The 24,818-nt window shown below is 33.8% G+C and overlaps 1 protein-coding gene across 6 annotated transcripts in view; it reads right to left on the bottom strand.

Moving 5' to 3' along the window:
- Sb (serine proteinase stubble) overlaps positions 1 to 24,818 on the bottom strand; it is a 147,371-nt gene that overhangs the window by 16,972 nt on the left and 105,581 nt on the right. For all 6 annotated transcript variants that reach the window (XM_089106614.1, XM_089106616.1, XM_089106613.1 and 3 more), the window contains exons 4-6: positions 15,827 to 16,225; positions 14,365 to 14,453; positions 11,270 to 11,376 (exon numbers count right to left, since the gene is read on the bottom strand). In XM_089106614.1, the coding sequence (XP_088962740.1) occupies positions 11,270 to 11,376; positions 14,365 to 14,453; positions 15,827 to 16,225 (595 nt within the window). The remainder of the gene's footprint in view (positions 1 to 11,269; positions 11,377 to 14,364; positions 14,454 to 15,826; positions 16,226 to 24,818) is intronic.

Below are 24,818 nucleotides of genomic sequence, written 5' to 3'. Positions count from 1 at the left end.
GATTAACATTTCCCACAAAGACTAAGACCCTGGGAAAATCTGCTTGATTTTAGAAAAAGGGGGAAACATCCCACAAAAAGAGAGTGTTCTATCTCCTTGGAACAAAAACGAGTGCTCCAGACTAATAAGGATAGTATGAATTCTCAGAGAGATCACGTCACAGCCTGGAAGTGTGCTTATTTATGTTTTTTTCCATGACTGATTTCACCAAATATGCAGTCTTAAAATATCTGGAGGGCTCATTTAAACGGAAATAAGAGTTTCTTCTTTCCCTGGGGATGATCGTATCAAGTCTGTTGCAAAAGAATATAATAAAAGGGTTTATTCAAACGGAAACTGAAGTGATAGCTTTAATCTCCAAAACTTGCTTGATTATGAGGAGTAAGTTTGGAGTAAGCCTGCGGCATGAGTACTCTGAACTAACAGCTCCCCTCTTACAGCAAAATGTTTTAAACGTAACATAAAATTACGTTTACCCTCTCACTGGCACAACGTTGAGGAGTATTTTAATCGGTTTACTTTTCATGAATCATTGTCATTCTCCAAGCCTTGCAATATAAACATTAAGCTTAAACTTATCAGGCGTCGAAAGGAAGGAGGACGGTTACAGCCTCCCTTACATTTAAGAGAGCCCTGGACAAAGCAATTCAAAGTAGCAAATCGTAAGGAATTAGCTTATAGAAGCTGAAGCTAAAAACTGAAGGTCTGTCTACAACGTATGCATGAGCGGAATCTACTGTTCATACTGATCCTAAATAAGCAAAATTTACTAATTTGAAATTCACTCATACAAATCTATTAGCGTATGGAAATTTAAGCAATCAAAACTGACTTTGAAAAATTTTTTGAAAAAATCAAACTGACTTCTTTAGTTTCATCGCCTAAGTTAAAAAAGTTTTTTTTATATAAGGTTTACTGTATGTATTAAAAAACAGAAAAATCAATAAAAAGAAATATATTGTGAAGTAAAGACCGTCGAAATTTAAAAGACGAGGTTTACAACCAGTAAAAAGATTAAAAAAAAAATTGTTGAAATTTAAAACCAACAAAAATAATTGCTTCACAGAGTACGCAAGATACATGAACAAATCTCGCTCGAATAAACTGACTCGCGTTATTTTTAAATATCTGTAGAATTTTTAAAACTAGTACTTTAACGGAAAATGAGCTTGCTTACGCTTTTTAAGAGAAATGTAATCTTATACTAAATATACTGACATCATGGCTGGCGAAAGACTATTAAGTTAGTCTTCTATTTTATGCAGGCAACTTTTGAAATTTTCTGCTCCCAAGAGAGCATTTTATTATTATTATTTTGGGTGGGGGGGGGGGAGTGTTAGTTTTGTGTTTTCAAGTGATTTTGTAATTATTACTTACCATCACTGGTCAACGCATTAGTCTCTGCTCATTTTCCTTTCAAGAAGTTTTTCCTCTAAAAATTATTTTCCACAATATTAAAAAGGTTTATTTTGGGGAGCTGAATGCTTTCTGTAAAAAAACGTCTTTGTTTCAGAAATATATTGAATTGTGTTGAATGTCAACCCGTTTTTCAGCTTATTTGTCTGGTTGTTTCGTAAAGGAAAGCTCTACCTCGCTCACTCTTTTAGGCCTTGCGATTCGTTTCAATAGTTTTTATCAGATTAAAAAACTTTTGTTTATATCACAGATTTATTTTTTGAAAAATAGTTCTATTACTTTGAAGAATATTCAGACGATTCTTTTTTCACGGTTAGACAAGTCAGATTTCTCTTGAACGCGAAACTTGGCTTCAACGTTGGAACACTAATTCTGAAGAAACTAATTTTAAATTAATTTATTCCAATTCATATATGAAAATCGGTAATTAGTAGTGCAATGTTATTATTAGATGTTTTTAGGAATTAAAAGTAGGTTTCGAAGTCTCAAGTTGGTTTCAAAGGCGTTTTGAGAGAGTTTCTGCCAAAATACGTAATGGCAGATCAAATGAGAGGAGCTGTTTGTACGCGCTAATGCAAGAATAAGTGGGAGGAGCTGATTTTTCGCACCGAGAATGAAGAGCAAGATATTATCTGCGGCAAACTTACTGCTATATCTTTATACTGTGATTTAAACCAAGCAGTGGAAAAAAGAAAAAAAAATTAATAATAAAAATCCAATTTCTATTATTATTTTACTATTATATTTTTATTATTTGAAGTTAGTTTTTTATTATTATTTGTTCCCTGCTTTTTTGAGTATTATACCCATTTTCTCTCATTATTTTCATCTATTAAATTCTATCAAGTGAAAGGTAGTGTGGTCTAAGAAATTATTTGGGATAGTTAAAATAGGTTTAAATTTGTTTATGCTATGCTCCCTCTTTGAATGCAATAAAATATGGGAATCTTCCATTCTTTTCCTATGTTCTACACCGTAGAGTATAGAATCTTTTCTAATATTTTATTTCAAGGCACTAAGCACGATCAACATGTGTAAATTTATAGCCTATTTGCTTCCTTCATAAAGATTCCTTTAAATAATTCGAACATGCCTTTACCAAAAGTCTTGCATAGCCTTGTTTAAGAGCAAAACACAATATATCTTCTTTTTTTTGTAATTTGTATTTCTTTTTAAAGCTATAATCTGTATTTTGAGGGCTTGTTTCATGATATGTATCAAACAGTTCGTGGTAAAGAACTGTAACTAAGGATTGACTCAGCCCGATTGTAATCGAAACTCTACGAGAAGGGATTTCGATAACAATAGATACGTCAAAAGAATTGGCTTTTGGTGCTGCTTAATCAAATAAAACTTGATGAAAAAGAAGTTTTTTAAAGAAAAGTAAATAGCCATATTAAGCTTAAGACAAGCAGAAATAAATTCCTATAATAATTATAACTCAGAACGACCAGGAATTACTATTTAAAAATAAATGAAATCCAAAACGAACAGGAACTAAGTGAACAATCATAGCAAATGAAAATACAAAAGGTACTAATAAAATTAAAAAATAAATCTAAAAACAAGTAACATTTAGATTTAATATTCGAGTCAACCATAAAACGAACAAAATCAATACAAACAAGGGTTTGGCTACGCTCCCTTCCCCTCCCCTAACTGTAAAAGTATAAAGGTTACTTGGTCATTTGAGCTTTACTGAAAACGAATTATATTACAAATATTTTCTTTTGTTCTCGGTTGCTGAGCTTTCAGCAATCATCATTGTATATCCAATATTCAGTTTAATTGTATTAGTTCTTTCCAAGGACTATTCAAGAAAAATAATTTTCAATAATACGCGTGTGACGCAGTAGGCTTTAGACTTTTACAGCTAGGGAGGGGTGAGTAGCCATAACTCTTCTTTATAGTGAGTTTTGTTCGTTTTAAGCTTGATTTGAGTATCCAGTTTAAGTTTTACTCGTTTTAAGATTTATTTATTCATTTATATTAGTACCTGTTGACGTTTTTGTTAACTATGATTAATTATTTAATTTCTGTTCATTTCAGTTTTCCTTTATTATCAAATAGTAATTTCTGTTCGTTTTGAATTTAAATTATTATATGAATTTATTTCTTTAGTAGTTAAGTTTAGTATGGCTCTTTACTTATCTTTGAAAAATGCCTTTTCTACCGTTTAATTAAAAACAAGCTTCTTGTGCCTTTTGGGTAAAGTTAAGTCTTGGACCTTCGGCCAAATGTAGTCACAAAAAAAAATTGTGGCAGATAAAGATTCTGATTTATTAATTTACATTACGAAAATTGTATTGAGCCAAGATAGAACCAGATATTAGAAAGTTACGCAAACGGATGAAAAAAATTGGCTATCGAGAATTAATGAGAAATTCCTTGCGACACGCGGGATTGAACCTAGACTCACTAATTATGAGAAACGAGCTTATCCACTACGCTGTCACGAGGTATCCGGCTGTTTTATTTTTATAACATTTTGTTCGCAAAATTTCAATAGAAAAATTATAATAGCTGATTTGTTTTTTCTTTGGGGATGGGGCGGAGGGTTCAGCAAAGCAATGGATTATTTTCCAATCATGAATTCGAGCATTTGATGTTCTTTTTTACTTAGTGAGGCTTGTCTTCTTAATATGTTTCTTTTGTTCTTCCGCTATATGAGTTATTTTGCCTGATTATTTTAATTCTGTAGAATTTTTTCCCAGTATTAAAATATTAACTTGTATTCTATATTATATTCTAATTTACTTTGTTTCTTTTTTTTGAAAAAAAAATATGAATCGAAATTTAAATCTGCACATGGAAATATGCTTTAATTCAAAAATGATCACGGAAAATCTAATCCTCTAAAATATAATTCTCACAAATATTAAAATATGAAGTATCATGATTTTCATAGCCTTTTTATTAGTTCAACTTCCTCCTCAACATGTCCAAAAGGTTTAAACTTCATACACTGCCGTCCCTTAGCTAGTGCAGATACGCCTTTTGACAACCTTCATGCGCACAGTTTGCTTTAAATATTTTGATGCACTCATTCTGGACACATTTTGAACAGAGTGCTTTAACTTTTCAAATATCAACGAAAAGAAAAAATAAATCACTACCATATTCAAGATGGCTGGAAACAAATCAATAGAAATAAACTGAATGTTTATTATATATTAATTTAAAAAAAAAATCACTAAAGAAGTTTTTCACAGAAAAGTAAAAAGCTACATTAAACCTAAAATGAGCAGAAATAAAATAAAATAATTTTCCATTCATAAAACTACCACAGATTATCACCATTAAATAAATGAAACCCAAAACGAACAGGAATTACAATAAATAACCGACTCAAACTCAAAACGAGAAGAAACTAAGATGAGTAGGGCCGACGCCCCAATTTTTTTTCAACAATTTTTCACAATCTGGAAACACATAATAGTATCCCTTGATTTAGTTTAACACCTCCTCAAGTTTCTCTGAAAAGTAAAACTTAATACCCTTCCTAAGACACTGTATCTATGCAGTTTTCACAATCTGGATGCACTTACAATTTTTGATCCAGTTCTAACTTAATACCCTCAGTCGTTCTTGAGATATTGCTGGGACCTCTTCTTGACAACCACCACACACATAGTGCCTTTTAATTTAGTTTTAAGCAACATAAACTTCCCATAATAGTTTCTACTTTGTTCCTTATTCTATACCCTATTGCCGTCTGGATATCTTTGCAGCCTGGATTCACTAAAGCTATTTTGATTTAGTTCAATAGTAGCAGTAATAGCAGGAGTAGCAGAAATAGTAAAAGTAGCAGCAAAAGTGGAAGTATACTGGTTAATTGGTAGCCCTGGGAATTTCAGCTGAATACCCTTAGCCGTTGCTGGGATATTGCTAACACACCTCTTTGATAACCCATATGCACATAGTATGTTCAACACTACCCTCATCGTTCTCTGAAAGTTTAATTAATACCCATAGCATTAGTAATAGCGGTAGGCAAAGCAGCAGAAGTAGTATTAGGCACAACAGCAGTAGTATTAGTCATAGCAGTAGTAGTATTAATTGTAGGAAGCAATAATATTCAGATTGTGCGTTTTTGGTCTAGTTCAACATCCCCTCCTCATGCCCTGATAGGTTCAACTTAATACTTCAAGCTGTTTCCTAGATATTGCTCATACGTCCTGTTGACAACGTGCATGTACATAATGTGTTTTGATTTAGCCCAGTATTTTCCTCAACAGTCACTGCAGGTTCCACATTAATACAATTACCCTTATTAATATTCGAACTAACAACACTAGTACTAGTACTGCTACTAGCAGTACCAACATGCACATAGGACATTTTTATTACCACTATACACCCCTCAACATCCCTGACAGTTTCATCTCGACACTCTAAGCCGTTCTCGAAATACTGCTGATACGGCCTTTTGACAGCCTGCATACAAACAGCTAGTTTTAATCTAATTCAACACGCCCCTCAACATTTCCTGGAAATTTCAACTTAATATCATTTGCCTTAGTAGTAGTAGTAGAAGTACTAGTATGTATATAGTACCTTTTGGTTCGTTCTATGTCCCCCTCAACATGCACTAAAGGTTTCAACTTAATATTCTAAGCTGCTCATGAGGAATAGCTGTTACGCACTTTTAATAACCTACATCCACATTACGTGTTCCATTTTAGCATATTTCACTATCCTCTTCAACATTCCCTGAAGCTTTCACCGTAATATACTTCGCTTCAGTAGTAATAATAGTAGTCGCCGTAGCAGTTGTTGTAATAGAGATAGTCGTAGTAGTAGCAGTTGTAGTATTAGTTCCAGTAAGAGTAGTAGTAGTAGTAGTACCAGTCGTAATAGTAGTAGTATGCAAGTTTTGCATTCTGCCTAGTCCAACATCACCTTAACATGCCCTGAAAGTTTCAACTTAATACCCTAGACCGTTCCTAGGATATTTCTGTTCGTTTTAAGTTATAATGTGGCTCCTTACTTTTAGTTGAAAAAACTTGTTTTTTTATTGAATTGAATGCTAAAGGTCAAACATGACCTCTTTCCAAATTACAAATACTATATGTAAACAATGGGTGAATTGAACTTATAGCCTCTTGCCGGATGGCTGCAGGGGGGGGGGGGTTGAAATCCCCAGAGACATAATTTCTGGACCTTTAAAATATACTGAACAAATTGACCATCTCAAAATTTTGATTGGATGTGTTTGGGGAACTAGTAGACGTAGGAGCGGGGTTGGTTTTCCTATAATCACTTTTGGCTCTTAAAAAGAGAACTCGAACTTTCGATTTTCTATAGAGTGAGCTCCTTCCGAAGCTTCTACGACAACTCTTTCTATTCGAAGTGCCTTGATGAAAAGAAATAAATAAATAAATAATACATACAATATACAAAATACCAAATTTCTCATTTTTCCAGAAGAGTGGTCACGCATGCAGGTGGGTTTTGTCCTTTCCTGAGTGGTGGTCGCCTCGAAGCGGCGACTGTAGATTATTAAAAGAGGGTTCATTCGAACAAATTCTGGCTTTTTGAATTATTATAAATTATTAAAGAAATAAATCAGTTAAAATATTATTCATGTTTCCTTCTAAGATGATAATAGTATTTTCAAGTCTTTATGAATTGAAAATTAAAAGCTTAGTCTAATATGAAACAAAATGGATTATTTTCTCGTTATTTTTTCTAATTTTCTTTCTAAGTTTCAGTTGAACCATTTCTGAGCAAAGATGGGTGTGATTTTAGCTGTGCAAACCCACTAGGTAGAGAAAAATATCATAGTTTGCACGCTTTTAGGGCTAAGGTTCCTTTAGGGCTTAGAACTATCTCTCCCCAAGACCACCTAAAATGCCACCCCTATCTAAAGCCACCCCCTAAAATGTGCAAATTTAGGGTAATGTATGAGCTTTTTCGATAAATACTTGCAAAAAGAACCCAGTATTATGTCTTCTATAGATGAACGGCCCTCTCCCTCTCATCCTTGTCTATACATTTATTTTAATTATATATATTCAAAAAAAAAATCATGAAAAAAAAACTGAAATAGAATCTTAGCTGAAAACTGAAGTAGGCCAAATTCAAAGCAACAAAATGGAGCTAAAGTAGAAAAAGAACTCTAATAAGAACTGTGTCATTTAAAGTTTTATCATGCCGTAAAGGGATTAGGATATGCACCATGAAGTAATAATAGAATCTTATTTTTTAGAAAAGAAATAAAAAACCATTGACTGGAAAAATGTGCACGCCAAATAAGAAAATCAAGTCATGAAAAGAATGGTGAAAAGAATTAAACAGTTAAATCCGTTTTCTTTCTTTTGACTGTGGCATCAATCATGAGATTTGATATGCTTAACCAGCGGAAAAAATTAATTTACAAATAATATAGTAGCATTCTTTAACGCAAGCCAAGCCAGTGTTTCCAGTTAAAACATTTGTTCCCTAAAAATCCTTTTTTTTATTTAGGCTTCCAGGGGCAAACATAAATCATAACCGGCGAAAAAAAAATTAGAACTATTATTTAACGGTAGAAAATGTTTTGCGGTAAGAAAAATTTCGGACGGTAGCCAAGCCATGGTTTTCACTTGAGATTTTTCTTTAACATATAATTTTTTTTAGTCTTTTAGGGAAGAAATAAAAGCATGAAATCGATCTGTTTCACTAGAGTAAAATATTAATTTAAAAAATTATGTAGTAGGACTCATTAACAGTGGGCGAGCTAGTTTTTCCATCCTCGTGATTTTTGAGCCAATTAGGCAAAAAAATTTTAGCCAAAATATTTGTTGATATTTTTAACACTAAAATAACAATAGCACTAAAACTTTTTAGCTTTTCGAAATGTTCTTGCTATCAATTTGTTTTAGTTTATTTGCTTTTTAGGTTTTCGTTTATAAATTAACATTTATCATTCAAGATTTTCCACTTTATGGGCTGCTCCCTAAATTTAAAGGATTCGCAGGGACTTTTAGACAAAATTAAATTTAAGAAGTATTAACGTTGGTGGTACTTTTGGATAAAAATAGCGACGAAGACCACACTGCCTTTCCATAACAAACAACACAAGTACTAATAACAATAGGTACATATTTGCGCACGACAGAGGATATAATTTGAATGAATATTTTCGGCCCTTTGTCCAAGGGCCGTTTCCCGCAAGACAAAAATATATGAAAGAAAAAAAAAAGAGTCACAACAAACATGCGACCTACAAAACAAAAAAATTAAAAAATAAAAAATTAAAAAAAAAAAAAAAAATAACACTAAAAAAAATTTTTTTATTTTATAATTTTTTGGTTTTATTGGTCGCATGTTGTTGTGAGTCTTTTTTCTTTCATATATTTTTGTTTTGATGAGGACGGCCCTTGGACATAGGGCCGAAATATTCATTCAAATTATCTCCACTGTCTTACACAAAGATTTCCCTTTTGTTCTTCGTACTTTTGTTACTTTTGGATATTGCTGGTTAGCTTGAAAATATTAAAAAAAAAAAATTATAGATGTGATTTAAAATTTTAGAAAAAAACCATCATGAACTATAAAGTTCTGTAAAATAATGCCAAAGTCAATTTAAGCTACATATAGCCACAGTAGCCGTAAGAGAACATTTGAACTTGAAAAACATTGAATTTACGAGGTGTGGTGATATTCTTTAACACTATTTGAGCTCGCCTATAATATATTCTCTGAGTATTTTAGTATATTTATATTTTATGCTTACATTTTTTGTGTTTATTCTATTTATTTATATTCATTATATTTATATATTTATATCTATTTTATATTTTAAATTTATATTATATTTTGATATATTGATATATTTTAATATATTTGCATATTCTCATATTTTCTGCTATTCAACGGACCCTAATTCACGTCTCCAGCATCTAAATTCAAACAACACATTAAAAATAAACTAGAAAACTGAAAATAGAAATAAATTTCCACAAGGAGGGGGAGGAAATTTCTCAATATTAGTGTTTAAGGAAACAACACACAAATTTAGATTAAGGTACGTCAAAGGCCTTCTTATGCTCATAAATGAGTAAAAAATATATGCTATAAGAGTTTGAAAAGCCAAAAATATCTGCCTTTAACCTTAATCAAACAGTTAGTGGTAACAAACTGTAAGTAAGGAGCGACCCGGCTCAATAGTAACCTAAACTCTAGAAAAACGGAATTTTGATACCAATAGATACATCAAAAGAATCAAATTTTAGTGCTGATTTTAAATATATAAGTTTCATCAAGTTTACCCATCAAAAGTTTGCCTGAAAAAATTTGCCTGATTCTCGAAAAAAGGGGGAAAACCCCCTAAAAACATAGAACCTTAATGAAAATCACACCATCAGATTCAGCGTATCAGAGAACCATATTGTAGAGGTTTCAAGCTCCTATCTACAAAAAATGTGGAATTTTGTATTTTTTGCCAGAAGAAATTGTTCTTTGTTTTGCTTATTTTTCCCAGGGGTGATCGTATCGACCCAGTGGTCCTGGAATATCGTAGGAGGGCTCATTCGAACGGAAATTAAAAGTTCTAGAGCCCTTTTTAAGTGACAAAAGAATGGAGGGCAACTAGGCCCCCTCCCACGCTCATTTCACCCCAAAGTCACCCGATCAAAATTTTGATATAGCCATTTTGTTCAGCATGGTCAAAAATATGATAAATACGTCTTTTAGGATGACTTAATCCCCCAAAGTCTCCGGAGGGAGGGCTGAAAGTTATGAACTTTACCCAATGTTTACACATAGTATTGGTTATTGAGAAGTATACAGACGTTTTCAGGGGGATTTTTCTAGTAGTGGGGGGGGGATCAGGGGTTATGTGGTAGGATCTTTGCATGGAGGAAGTTTTCATGGGGGAAGGGACATTGCTATGCAGGTGGTGCCGGATTTCCCAGCATGATTTTAAAAAACGATCCGAAATTAAATGAAAAAAAACAAGTTTTTCAGCTGAAAGTAAGGAGCAACATCAAAACTTAAAACGAACAGAAATTATTAAGTATATGATTGGGTTCGACCCCTAGTCAATACTTCGATCTTTAAGCCAAAGTTTTCTTATTGCTTTCATGAAAGCTATTTATTTTAATTAACAGCCTTTGTGATTCAGGGGTCATTATTAAAGAATCGGAAAGAAATTTGAACTTTAGCGTAAAGAGCGAGGTATTGACTAGGGGGCAAACCCCCCTAATATAGGCTACGTAATAAAAATATACGAATATATAAGTTCGTTACGCAAGTTAATTCGTAAGTTACGTATATTTATTACTAATAAAAATGTTTGTAAATAACGGTGATCCAAAATCAAAACCTGCATTAATTCAAAAACGTTCAAAAATTAAATAGAAAAAAACAAGTTTTCATAACTGAAAGTAAGGAGCAACTTTAAAACTTAAAACGGCCAGAAACTATTCCGTATATGAAAGGGGCTGTCCCCTGCTCAACGCCTCGCTCTTTACGCTAGGCTCTTTCTCACAACACTATTTTTTAAACAATAAAAAACTTTAGCGTAAAGAGCGAGGCGTTGAGGAGGAGACAGCCCCTTTCATATACGGAATAATTTCTGTTTATTTCAAGTTTTAATGTTGCTCCTTACTTTCAGTTATAAAAACTTGTTTTTTTTTATTTAATACAATACAGCTCCGTCAACGAAGCCGCAGTTATACTTAGGTTTTCCCGTGGCTACGGGTAGGTGATCCCTTCTTCAGTAAAATAAAAGTGAATAGTCTATAGTGAAATAATAAAGTGAAAAAAAAGTGAAAAAAAAGTGAAAAGTGAATACTCATGAATAGTCTTTTATACTCTTTGATGAAATATTGCGTTAAAGAATTAACAAAAACGAAAATATACTTACTCCTCAACACAATGCGCTGCTGTGATAACCCACTGTTCATTCAGTAAGGTGCCGCCACATCGGTGAGTTGACGAAAAACCAAAGAATGACGTTCGCCGCACTGATGTCTAGAAAATAGTTCAACAAGTATAAGACAGTGATGGCTAAAATACTTCTATAAGTATTGAAGTATAAATAAAAAATACTAAGTCGTAAATGTATTTAAATAGTATTCCCAAATATGTCGCTTAAAATGCATTTTGTATTTAAGTAATGAAATACGTATTTAAATATATTGATTTATTTAAATATAGATTTAAATATAGTATTTAAATATAGATTTAATACATTGGAATTAAATCACTTGAAGAATAATATAGAGAGGATGATTAGTAGGGTAACCACATGGGTTTTATTTAGGTCATGTTATATTCAAAGAAACTAAACAATACAAAAAAGACGAATATCAAAACCAAATCAATCTGCTTCACTAGCAATCCAATATATTTTTTCACTTTTAGCAATAATAATTTTTGAAATTTTTGTTGAATTTGGAATTTTGGATTTTTTTTTATTGTTAGGTTTATTCCTCTTGTATGTTAAAATGTCGCTTCCACCTGAGATGAAATGAAAAAAAAATATTATTTAGCCGACATTAAGGAGTAACAGTAAACTTGAAACAAACAAAAATTATTCGGTCCATCAAGGGGGCTGCCCCTTCCACAACCTTGGCTATTCCCGCGAAAGTCTTAAATTCTCATTCAAATCAACGGCCCTTGTGTTTAAACAGACTTTCTTAAAGAATTGTGAGAAAAGAGCAAACTCTATCGTCAAGAGCGAGGGTCAAGGAAGTGGCAGCCCCCCCCTCATAAATGGAATAATTTCTATTCGTTTTTAATATATAATGTTGCTCCTTATTTTCAGTGGAAAAAAAAGATTTTTTTTTGTTTAATTTCTGACCCTTTTTCAAATCATGCAGCGAAATCCCTTCCCTTCCCCTTCCCGTTTAAAATTTCTCCTCTAAAATTCCCCATAGAAACTGTCCTCTTCACGAAACATTTATTCAGTAGAAAATCTCTCCACAGACCCCCCCCCCTCTCCTCTGAAAATAAGGTTCTGCATATTTCTAAATAAAAAATTACTATATGTAAACAATTGATAAATTGCAAAACTTACAGCCCTTTCCCCGGGGGCTATGGAGGGGGGGGGGTGGTCATGTCATTCCCTAAGGCATAGTTTTTGGATCTTTCAACTATTCTGAACTAAATGGCTATCTAAAAATTCGATCGGATGTCTTTTGGGAAACAAGGGGCAAGGGAGGAGTGCTAGTTACCTTCCAATCATTATGGTTACTTAAAAAGGAAACTTGAACTTTTGGTTTCCATACAAATTATCCTCCTCTAGATCTTCTAGGACCGTTGTTTCAATAAGATATCCCCTGGTAGAAAAGAAGAGACAACAATTAAACACGGATGCGTGTGGTTCGTCTGGCAAAAAATACAGAATTCTACATTTTTGCAAAGAGGAACTTGAAACCTCTTTAGTAGGGTTATCTGATAGGTTGAATCTAATGGTATAATTTTCATTAATATCACTTGACTTCCTGGAGGTGTTTCCCCTATTTTTCGAAAATAAGGCACGTATTTTGGGGCTCGCAGCTTCTGATGGGTAGTATTAAACTTTAAACATTGACGTGTTGACGTATTTGCAAGATTCTTTTGAAGTAATTTTAGAAGAAAATCCGAACCAACGTCTTTCCTCTTCTCTTCAAGAAACTTTAGAATACCTAGTCTAAAGAAGAATCACAGCATTCAGGTTCAGCATTTTCAGGATTGTTCACTTCCATGAACAAAAATAATTCCCACACATTTAATTTTGCTTTTATTTCTGAATTTTGTTTTTTGCTAGCCTGTGTCATTCGCGTTCAGAAAGTGTAACCAAGAATCTGATCTTGATGAGGAAATTATCAGTCGATACTGCCCTTTTATCTCCTGAAAGCCAGTTAGTCTTGAAACTAAGGAGGCTGGAAATTGAAAAAGAAAGGCCTGAAACAGGAGAGCCTGGAAGTTGCAGTAAAAAACTTCCAAAGTTTCTGTCACAGAAATCCAGACTGGGAAAACGTTTCTCCAGCCACCAGAGAATTAAATCACCTAGTATAGCAGCAAGCTGCAGAACCCTGCTATGCTTTATATTAATGACATTTTTTTCACCTCTATAGAGACTGGCAGCACTGTAACTAAGTAACAGTCTTCTTCCCTTTGTGGGCTATTTAATGATTTGGTGAGTAGATCAGTCGCCAGCACAACCTGGTGGTGAAGGTTCTGTAAAAACATGATAATTACAATATGCAGCTGGTCAAAGAACAGGTATAAAATTTATCATGGCGAAAGAGCTATTTTCTAAAATTTGATTCTGCTCGAGAAACGATTGTCAACTTCTACTTAAACTTATTTGAGATAGAATTTTGTCACTTCTTTTGCTTACAATGTGGTTTTCCACGAAAAGTGTTTAGTTCAGAAAGATAGGAGTTCAAGGAACTAGAATCTTTAACTGATCCTAATGGTCTAAGGATTGAAAGGGCACGCCCGAACCTGTGTTGCAAAACAAATTATGTTTGATTTAAGGCTGAATGAAATCATCTGAGAAATACTACATATCTCTCGAAGAAAAACCTTTCTTTTCACAGTACATCACGACAAATTCAATTTTTCAGCTCAGATGATAGATATCATTTAAACAATTTTTGCAATATCTGGTTTCCGTAACAGATATATATCAAGCCATTATGGAATCTTCGAAATTTGCGAGAAAATGGATAATCTAGTAGCTAAATTCAGAGTTAGATGCGAATCAGTAGTCGATTTTCTACTCAAGTGTATTTCATTGATATGAGTCGTTCTAATTTTGTAATTCTTATGTTTGTTTATCTATGCTGACACGCGTGTATGTCCCTGGAAAGAAGTTTCATTTCTTTTTCTTCTATTTTGTTTCGTTCTTTTTCTTCTGTACTCCTCTTGTTACATTTAATGTATTGAGGGTTCAAATATATTATTATCATTATATAAATTTAAAATTTTTCCTAAACTTCAAGTACGCCTACCATATAAAACACTTACTTGCCAGGGCCAGGCCCCATAAACTGAATTAGAACCTCCTACTACTCGCATCGTTGGCTGTTTTTTCGCTGTATTTTGAACGCCACATTCTGCAAAAAGAAAAGATAATATTTAATTATACATAATATGAAAAATAATAAAAAAAAATAAATATTAAAAAGGAAAAAAGTTATAAATTTAATAAAAGTAAATATTGAATTTAATAGAAACACAATTGAAATTTTCAAGCCAGTGCTACTGCTATCTATAACCTAATTATTAGGCTATTTATTGCATCCATACTTTTTAAGCCACTGTTACTGCTATATATATATATATATATATATATATATATATATATATATATATATATATATATATATATATATATATATATATATATATATATATATATATATAAATATATATATATATATATATATATATAAAAATATATATATATATATATATATATATATATATATATATATATATATATATATATATATATTTATATCTACTACCACTGTAAAACTAACACTGGCAGCTAAAAAAAAATTTTAATTATCCTAATGATTTTCCTCAACATTATTTAGTTATACAAACATAGAAATTTCTTCAAACTTTGCAAGAATCGAATCAGCCCCTCTGCCCCTATGTATATGGTAGCTGCAACTCTATGGAATATAAAGCAATAAATAAATACACCATATAACTAGCAACTTCTCAGCTTCGTAAACAGGATTTGAAGATGGGCGCTTGAAATTTTATCTGCAGCCTCTCTTGGCCTAATAATCATCATCAAGGTAAGTGTTTTCCTTCCTACAGGAATCAAGCCTCCTTCAGGAACACAGAGGTACAGGTGTCCTTTGAATGCAAGATACCTCATGAATCCACTCTTATCATCTTTCTTTTAATGGGGTTTAATTAAGTTTTAAGCCTAGGTTATCTTGGGAAAATCTTATTTTTACTTCGAAACTTTTTATATTGAATTAAAAATTAATCATATTATGCCCATACTTCTCCTTTTTTGCATTATTGAATACTTTGTGGAATATTTAGAGTTTCAGGCAACTTAAGTTTAATTCGGAGGTAATTTTTAATCTATTAAAAAAAAACTAGTTGCGGCAAAAATATTCGCAACAGTTTTCTTTCCATTGTAAAAACAAACTATAAATCGTAAGAAATTTGCATATTTTTTATTTGATGACCGACATACAATGGTGGCGTCTCTGTGAGGCTTACCTACCCAGCACATCCCACGCTAAGCCAGTGGGGGCTCTAGGCCTGGGCAAGGAGGGAGGGGGCCAGCTACCCCCCCCCGTTTTTCTTACATTAAATCCCTTTATTTCATATTTTCGCACTCCAATGGCATACCTTGCCCCCCCTCCGATCATGAGGCCTAGAATCGCGACTGCGCTAAACCGTTGTAGATACCCGTCTATTAAAAAGATTTGTAAAAAATAAAACTGGTTTGACTTACGCCTTCCTGACTTATTTGGGGCACCAGTTACTTCAAGTTGATAATCAAAAAATTCTATGACACCAGTTGCTTCAATTGCTGATTCCGACGTTATGTCCGTAACTACTGTAAAACTGGCTGTCTCAGTTTCTGGTGCAACAGTTGTTGTAAATTCTTCTTGTGTACTTTCTATCGAAGTAAATGTAGTGCCGAGGAACTGAAGGGCATCGACAGAATGCGAGTCGTGAATCTCCCCAATGAAGGTAGCATCTTCGCTTATATAATCTGTGATAGGTGGCGTTGATTGGGGTGATTTGTCGCGAACTTCGATTGATGGGTCATTGGATGGCTGCTGCGAACTTGAAGCTGTCGTTTTTATCGGTTTAATAGAAGAAACGAATGGCTTTACTGGTCTAGTGGCTAAAATGTATAATGCTATTACTTTATACATTCTATAACCTAAACAATTAAAGGCAGCACCATATAAATGAACATTTTATAGACAAATTTACAAACGAATATTTAATCAAAGACACATATGAAAAGTTAGAAAGTATTTCTCTCGTACCAAATAATTGGAATTTATTTATGTAGTTAAAAAAACGACATGTTCCGTGTAAAAAAAACAATAAAAAAACTTCAGTAAAAATCATAACTAAAAAAAAGTAAAATTTTACTCTACTTAGGGTAAAAAATTACAGCTTTGTTTGAAGTTCGTTGTATGTCGTTTATGTTTTTTACGCAGTATGAAGTTGCTTTTAATCTTGAATCCTTGTACAACTGACAAAATTTTACTCAGGCACGTAACCATAAATTTATTGGAAAGAGGGGAACTAAAGGCAACGGAAAAAATAGAAAACAAAGGATAGTAATCGTGAAAATATTGACATTTGGAGGAGCCGTGCCACGAAGGTCTCACTTCTATACAGGGTCGTATCCAGTAAGGAGGGGGTTCCCCGGTTTGAACCCCATTTTCCACCCCCGAAATTTTGTCTGACTCGTACAAAAGTAACAAAAAGTAACAAAAGTACACAAAAGTACAAAAGTAACAAAAGTACACAAAAGTACACAAAAGTAACAAAAGTACACAAAAGTAACAAAAGTAACAAAAGTAACAAAAGTACAAAAGTAAACAAATTTCTGTACAAAGAGACCCTGATAATCACTAAAACTATTTGTGACCCAGCAGCCCAACCGAACAAAAACTTTAGGTGTGGCCCTGGTCCTATGTTTAGTTTCGTTAACTGCTATGTTTTAGTGCCTAGTTTAACAAAGACTCAAATCGTTGACAACGAACTATTCAAATTTTTTAGGTGTTTTCTTGACTTTTTTTTATTAAACATTACTCTCACGAGGTCTTGTTGATTAATATGCATGTTTTTTTTCAACTAATTAACAAGACAGTGGTCAACCCTGTGAAAAACAGCCGACAAATAAAATAGATGTTCGGAAATTCCTTGTGCAGATCTTGAGATTTGAATCTGAACTTCAAGATTTGTTGTCAACTACAAATTTACCGAAATTCGAAGCTTAGAAACAATGTATGAATCAAAATAACAGAATTTGGTTATTTTAAATGTGAAAGTAGAGAACGTCATCATGGTTGCAGTGATAGTTAGTTCTCTGGGGTATGATGTCATTTTCTCTCAGAGACGAGCTACTTATCTCTCTTATCAATTTCATCTATAATCTGATTCTCCGCATCAGATACCTTGTAACAGCGCTGTGGAAAAAGCCAGGCCTGAAATCTTTCGGGGCTGAGGTTTGATCCCGCGTGTTGCAAGGAAAGCAAGAAACAAAATAAAAGGGTAATTTCTTTCAATTTCAATCCATTCATTTTTGTAAGCATTTCTAAAATTAAAATTTTAGCACTTTGGTTATATGTCTCAAAAATCTGATTCATAGAATAAAAGAAAACGGTACTGTTTCGCTTAATGGTACACAACGGCTATAGACAGTCGAATGAATGCCGTGATGGAGACCCGTAAGCGGGTAATTGTTATCTAAATTGATCGAAGAGCGTGGTTTCTCATTGAATTTACAATATTTAAACTGTTGTCTTCAGGGGTATAGGGGGGAAAGGTTCCTAGGTTAGGGTTACGTATTTAATATATGCTATGCTTTACGCCCCACCCCCTTAATGTGTAAATATATAGCCCAAATTTGTTTCTAAATTATTATATATACGTCCTATATTATATTTTTTTATTAGCATTAACCAAACTTGACTTCTTTAGTGTGTACCATTAAGCGAAACAGTACCAAGAGAACTCCTCTCTTTGGCCCTTTACCTACCTTTGTCGCTTTCCCAAAAATTGTCTTATTGTTTTTTGGAAAAACAATAATTGCATAGATTTTTTCGGGCAAAACAGGTAAAAAAGTGAAGCAACAAGTTATTCTATAACTAGTTATATTCCTGTCTATGATTTAATTTGTTTTATATATTTGGTTCTCAGTAAAATGAAATATAGTGAGAGAAATGTTTAGCTTTTCTAAAATCTAAAATATGCAATGGGGAAATCGAGTGACTGATTGTTTAGGAAGTTCGATACCAAAACTGTCAGTTTTCTAGTCTCAGCGTTGGTTGACAATCTCAAAGACAAAGGGCCCCTATGAAAATTCCTTAGCACCACATGGAACTTCAAAAGCAATTTTCTTGTAAAAATTGCTTTGAGACTTGGGTACTTTCGCATTATATGGGGCCCTCTAAAGAAGTCCAACAAGAGATGCTACAGTCAAACGGCAGAGACGCTTTGAAAAACCCGTTTTTACAAGATGATTCAAGACACGACTGAGAGAAATATTTTGTCTAGCGTGGTTTTAATTGCGTATACGATATTAAACTGTGTTTTTTTGGAGTTTAGATGGGGAAAAAGGTACCTAGGTTAGGTTACGTGTTTAATATATACAATGCTTTGCCCCCCATCGCACCCCACCACAAATATGCAAATATATAGCCTAAATTTGTTTCTAAACTATCATATTATCATCCTATTTCATTTTATTTCATTAGCATTAACCAAACTTGACTTTTTAGAAAGGCCCAAATAATGCGAAAGTACCGAGACTTCTTTTAAGCTAATTTAATGTTTTCTAAGCAGGTATACTAGTATACTTTTAGGGACTGCCCTTTCTTGAAATTCAAAAAGAAAATTCTGCTTTATTCAATAAAAAAAAAACGCTTTCTAATGATGCAAGTTTCAGACTTTCAGTGTTGATTTAGAGTTCAAAGTGAACGCATCTGTCTGAAAATGGATATTTTATCTACCAGTAAGCTTTTCAGTGATGATTCCAAGTGAAATGCCTAGCGCATCATGACTACCTGGGTTAACCTAAGAACAGATTATTGACTCGTTTATTTATGTTTGATGTCATCCTATTAAAAGTTTAACTTGTTTATATCTGAAATTATGTATGATATATCAAGCATGCTCTCGTCTGATGAAAAGCAATAAATGTATTCACCTGTTTTGAATTTTATTCAAGTAAACGTTGAAGTAGGCATTGACGATGAAATAGGTATAAAACATGCTGCTGACTTTTTCAACATTTCCAGTGTGTGTGCTGCTAAGAAATCTCTCTATGCCTCTGTTTCTCCGTCTGAGTCTTGCCCGAAGCATACAGGCCAAAAAGCTCTAGTTAACCATCTCAAGGATATTATTGAAAAATTTTCCGAAAATGTGATTCTGATGCATTACAACCTCCTGTTTACATGATTCGTATCCCTACTGAAGTTCCTAGAAGTTATAACTGGAAAGTTAACACCTTATGAGCTAAATTTCCCATTCGCCACCGTTATTATCTCAAATGTCCCTCCAAATGTGAATAATCCAGCTAAATGTAAAGAATTGATCGATAAAATTCATGGACATGAATCTGTTGTCAACTTACGATCTGTGGGTGATAAACTAGTTGTGAAAATAGAAGACCTGGCTGCAAAAGACTTCTGCAAATCAGTTTCGTCTCTTCTTAATAATTCGAAGGCAAAATTGATTAAAAAAAGTTCTATGGTCTCCTTAGAGGAATTGAGCATGATTATAATTTATCGAATATATTGGATTGTGATGGAGTCACTGATGCCACCAGAGTTGGTAATTCTAAGACGGTTAAGCTCGCTTTACGGGACAATGCTGCACTTAAATATACGCTTAGATTTGGATTGAAAATTGATTATTAATTTCTACGTGTTGCTGAGTTCAAAGCTATTCCTCGTTGCTGCCACAAGTGCCGGTCTCCTGACCACTTTGTAGCTACCTGCAAGAGCCCTTTTCTGAAATGTGCGAGATGTTTGGGTCCTCATGAATGAACCAAGACTCGCCTTGCAACCTGCCCCCCAAATGTGTGAATTGTACTGGCAATCATGTATCTTATAGCCTAAAATGTCCTAAGCTTCATGAAATTGTAGCAAAATCTGATCAGAAATGAATTGAAAATCCACCAGTATATGCTCTTTTAATATCAATGGAACCAACGACAAAGATATTTGCATTGACAGTTTGTTGAGCTCTTTTGATATAGTGTTACTTCAAGAACATTTATTGACCTGTGCCAGCGTTAATTTTTTGCGTAGAAGTCCAGACCATATCTTATTTACCACGAATGCACGGCGTACACGTGGTCGACCCTCAGGAGGTCTGGCGTGTATCATCAAGCGTCAACTCTGCCATTTTCCCCCTAAATGATATGGTTCTGATAATCATGATCTCGCGATCAGATTTGGCAATACTGTTTTAATTACCGTTTACCTGCCGCATAACAAGAACAATATGCTTTCTTTTACTGCATTTACTAAGACCTGTGTCAAGTTGAAGAATTTAATCGATGGGATCTGTGCGAATGGATACCATTGGTGTTAATTGGTGACTTGAATTGTGATATAAATTCGACGTCTCCCGAATCCGAAACCCTCTTAAATAGCCCCCCCCCCTCCGGCTTTCGGATTATAAATAAAGATTTGCCTTATACATATATTCATAATACTGGCTCTCGCTCTAACCTTGACCATTGTGTCTGCTCAGCCGATCCATCGACATCTAGCGTTCACGTTGACGAAGAAGAGAGGGACTATGACCACCTACCCTTATCGTTACAAGTTTCGATTTCTGCTAATTTTGTGATTAACTCTCCGCGTGTAAATAATTCCAAGTGGTTTAAAAATCGTAATTGGAATCGTAAGAATTGGCCTTTATATCTGGCTACTCTAACCTCCCTGTTGCATAGTGTTAAAGTAACGTATAACCTGTTAAGTTGCAGTTTTTTTTCATTAAATGCTCGAGTCCAATTAAACACGTATTATTATGGCATTGTAGATTGCATGAAGAAGGCTGGAGAAGTCGCTGTTCCTAGTGAAATGGTTCGTTGCCGTACTCGTAAACCTATGTAGAATATTAACTCTGAGTTAAATATCAAGTAAAATTGTGGCTTCGGAGCCACAATTTTGCTTGATATTTAACTCAGAGTGCCTGCGAATTTGGATTGCCTGCGGGCGTCCGTCTAGTGGTAATGTTTTTGATATAAAACGAAAAGCTAAGATTGCTTTTAAGCGTAGAATACGGTCTGTTCAGGAATCTGGTGCAAAATTTCCTAAAAGCTCAATTAAATGGGAGCGTGTTGTCAATTCTTTGAAACTTTATGCTTCACATGTTGACAATATACTGCAACGTTCCCGGATTCAGCATTATTCGGGTTTATTTTCCGTAGTAAATTATACTGTTCACGCTCGGTTTTCGATTCTTTTGTCTCGTTGTTTACCCCCTAAAGTGTCATAACAAAATGTCATTCCCGATTCTGTTGACGCCATTATGGCGTCGATTAAGCGACTGAAATCTCAGTCCTCTGATATAGATGGTATTTGCGCTTTTCATTTGAATCCGTATTCAAAAGAGTTGCTATCTCATTTACAGCTTTTGTTTCAAATGTGTCCTTGCATTTCTGTTGTTCCTGATAGTTTCCTTGGAGGCACGATTACTTAGATTTTGAAGCGAGGTACAGATCCTAATAAATGTGATTCGTATAGGCCTATAACTGTCGCATGTAATATTAGCAAGTTATTTCAGTATATTTTATTACCTCATGGTATTGATTTAGTTAACTATGACGCAAATCAGTTTGGGTTTAAATAACGAATTGGTTGCGAGCATGCGCATCGAGCCCTTTCAGTTCTTTTAAGAGATGCTACCGTTAAGGGACAAGTTCTGCATATATGTGCACTTGATGTGTCCAAAGCGTTCGGCAGTGTCGTTCATTCACAGGCCCTTTACTCTTACTTTGGATACGCCGACAATCGGCTATTTATTAGTCGGTCGAAAGTTGAGTTAGCACAGAGTGTTAATAAGGTCCCGTCTTCTCTTGAAAAATTGATTTATCCCCAAATAATTGCCAAATGTGAATATTTGTCTTTTAATGATAGGTTTGGTACGGGATATTTAAATTGCCGTCTTTTTCTTATTCCCCGTGCTTCTAGTCTCAGGTGGCTTGGGAGTTCGGTACGTGATTCAGTTTCAGCTCTGCGGCGAAACACTGTATCTGATATTAAAGAAAAATTAAACATGGGTTATGCTAAGATAGTTGCTAATCGTGGTCGTTATAATAGGCGCGGTCTCGCGAAATTTTACTCGACTTTTTGTGATCATGCTATACTTTTTGTGTCTGGACATTACCCTCTGTTTCGAGAAAGCGATCTGAATCTAATCCGCATTCACCTTTTCCGGTACTGCGAATTTCTTCTTTATTTGCCACGTTCCTACCCTAGAAAAATAATCGCTCGGTTTGGTGCTACTGATATTATGCGTATTCTGCACCATCATCAACATGTAATTACTTCTGATGCGTGTTTAAGGCTGGGCCCTCATCATCGTCTCGTCCGGTTGTTTAGTGCTGTTTGATATTTTTGTTTAGTTATTTATATGTCATTTTTGTAGTGATTTTTTTCTTTCTTTCTTTTCTTTATTACTCCACTATTTTTCCATTGTAAGTGGGTTATAAATAAAATAGTATTAATAATAATAATATTAATTCAAGCTGGATATATCTATCTCTTGGAAAAAACAGGAGAAATTAAATGTTTTTTTTTTACCTTTTTTTACTTTTTACCTTAATCGGTGATTTTTTTTTCTTTCTTTCTTTTCTTTATTGCTCCACTATTTTTCCATTGTAAGTGGGTTATAAATAAAATATTAATAATAATAATAATAATAATAATAATTCAAGCAGGATATATCTATGTCTTGGAGAAAACAGGAGAAATTAAATGTTTTTTTTACCTTTTTTTACTTTTCTCCTTAATCGGTGATTTTTTTTTCTTTCTCTCTTTTCTTTATTACTCCACTATTTTTCCATTGTAAGTGGGTTATAAATAAAATAGTATTAATAATAATAATAATTCAAGCTGGATATATCTATCTCTTGCAAAAAACAGGAGAAATTAAATGGTTTTTCCAAGATTTCCGAGAAAGCAGGTGCCATCTTTTAGTTTTCTGTCGTTTATTCGTATCTTCCATTAAAGCCATACAAGTTATGGCAAGACCGCCCAATCAATTCTGAATAGTTTGGCCTCGCAAACTTAAGCAGCTTATAATGGAAAATATAGTCACTCTTTAGGTATCAAAGAGCCTTAATCGCTGAACAAGTAAATGAACTAGTAAAAAAAAATGAGAAACTATCTTGACAAATGCGAGATAAAAAAGAGACTAGAGAGAAAATTCGTTTAGAGCCATAATTTTGGAAAAGATTTTTCATGCGAATGACGTGACATTTAAATACATTTAAAGACATATCTATAAGTATGACGCTTTTGGTATCTTTGATGCATGTGAAACTATGCAAGATAACAATGAACCCAAAGAGCTAAAGCAAAAGGCATGGGAAAAAATGTCTGAGGTAATGATGAACGAAAATGAAGCTCAACGAAATCTATTGTTAGAAGACATGTGACAACGAACAAAAGAACGAATCCTAAATGGAAATGATGCAGAACCAAACCTGCGGCTAGAAGACAAGCGACTTCGAGAATCACATCGAATCACAAAAAATGACACGTGATGAAATCTGCGGTTAAAAGAGAAGCAATAGTGAGAATGACAATGAATCACAAACGGAAATAATACACAACAAAACGTACGCTGAGAAGACTTGCGACAACGAGCATCACAACATATGGGAAACGGAAATGATACACAACGAAAACAGGGGTTGGAAGAAAAGTAAAAGCGTGAAACAAATTGCAAACAAAATGATACGAAAATTATGCAGTTAGAAGACATGTGACAATGAGTATGATCAATCAAATCGGAAGTATTCGCAAAGTAACAAAAATTACAACGGAACGAAGGAAAGTGCTATTTTAAGACCATCCGAACGTATCACACACGAAAATAATGCGCAACAAAATTTGCGCATAGAAGACTTGCGAAAGCGAGAATCACAACGAATTACCAACAATAATGATGGACAACAAAAATCTGCGGCTAGAAGACATGCGACAACGAGCAAGATGAATCGCATGGGAAGTTTTTGCAAATAAATCAAAATTACAATTGAATGAAGGAGCACGCTATTTCAGGGTAGCTCAAAAAAGAAATAAGTAAAACTAATGCTGAGATTGTCGATCGCCTCCCAGAAGAATTCAAATCCTACAAAAGTTATGTTATTTTGAATGATAAACTGGAAGGAGGAATTGAATTCGTGCCAGAATTTCTTAATTCAACTGAAATTGCTGATTTGCCAGCCCATGACATAAAACTAAGGAATAACACAATAATTATGCCAATGCGTCAGAGAATCACATATATTCAAGCTTGCCACATCCCGAGTGCCAGAGACCAAGCAAAGCTCGAAATTTTGGTACTATATATACATATATATATATATATATATATATATATATATATATATATATATATATATATATATATATATATATATATATATATATATATCAAGCTTGCCACATCCCGAGTGCCAGAGACCAAGCAAAGCTCGAAATTTTGGTACTATATATACATATATATATATG

Source organism: Artemia sp. Qi Xiang Cuo, chromosome 21 (assembly GCF_049724085.1).
Source record: "Artemia sp. Qi Xiang Cuo chromosome 21, ASM4972408v1, whole genome shotgun sequence".
NCBI classification, from domain to species: Eukaryota; Metazoa; Arthropoda; class Branchiopoda; order Anostraca; family Artemiidae; genus Artemia; species Artemia sp. Qi Xiang Cuo.
Note: the sequence above shows the minus strand (reverse complement) of the source record. Positions and strands in the feature narration are given on the sequence as shown.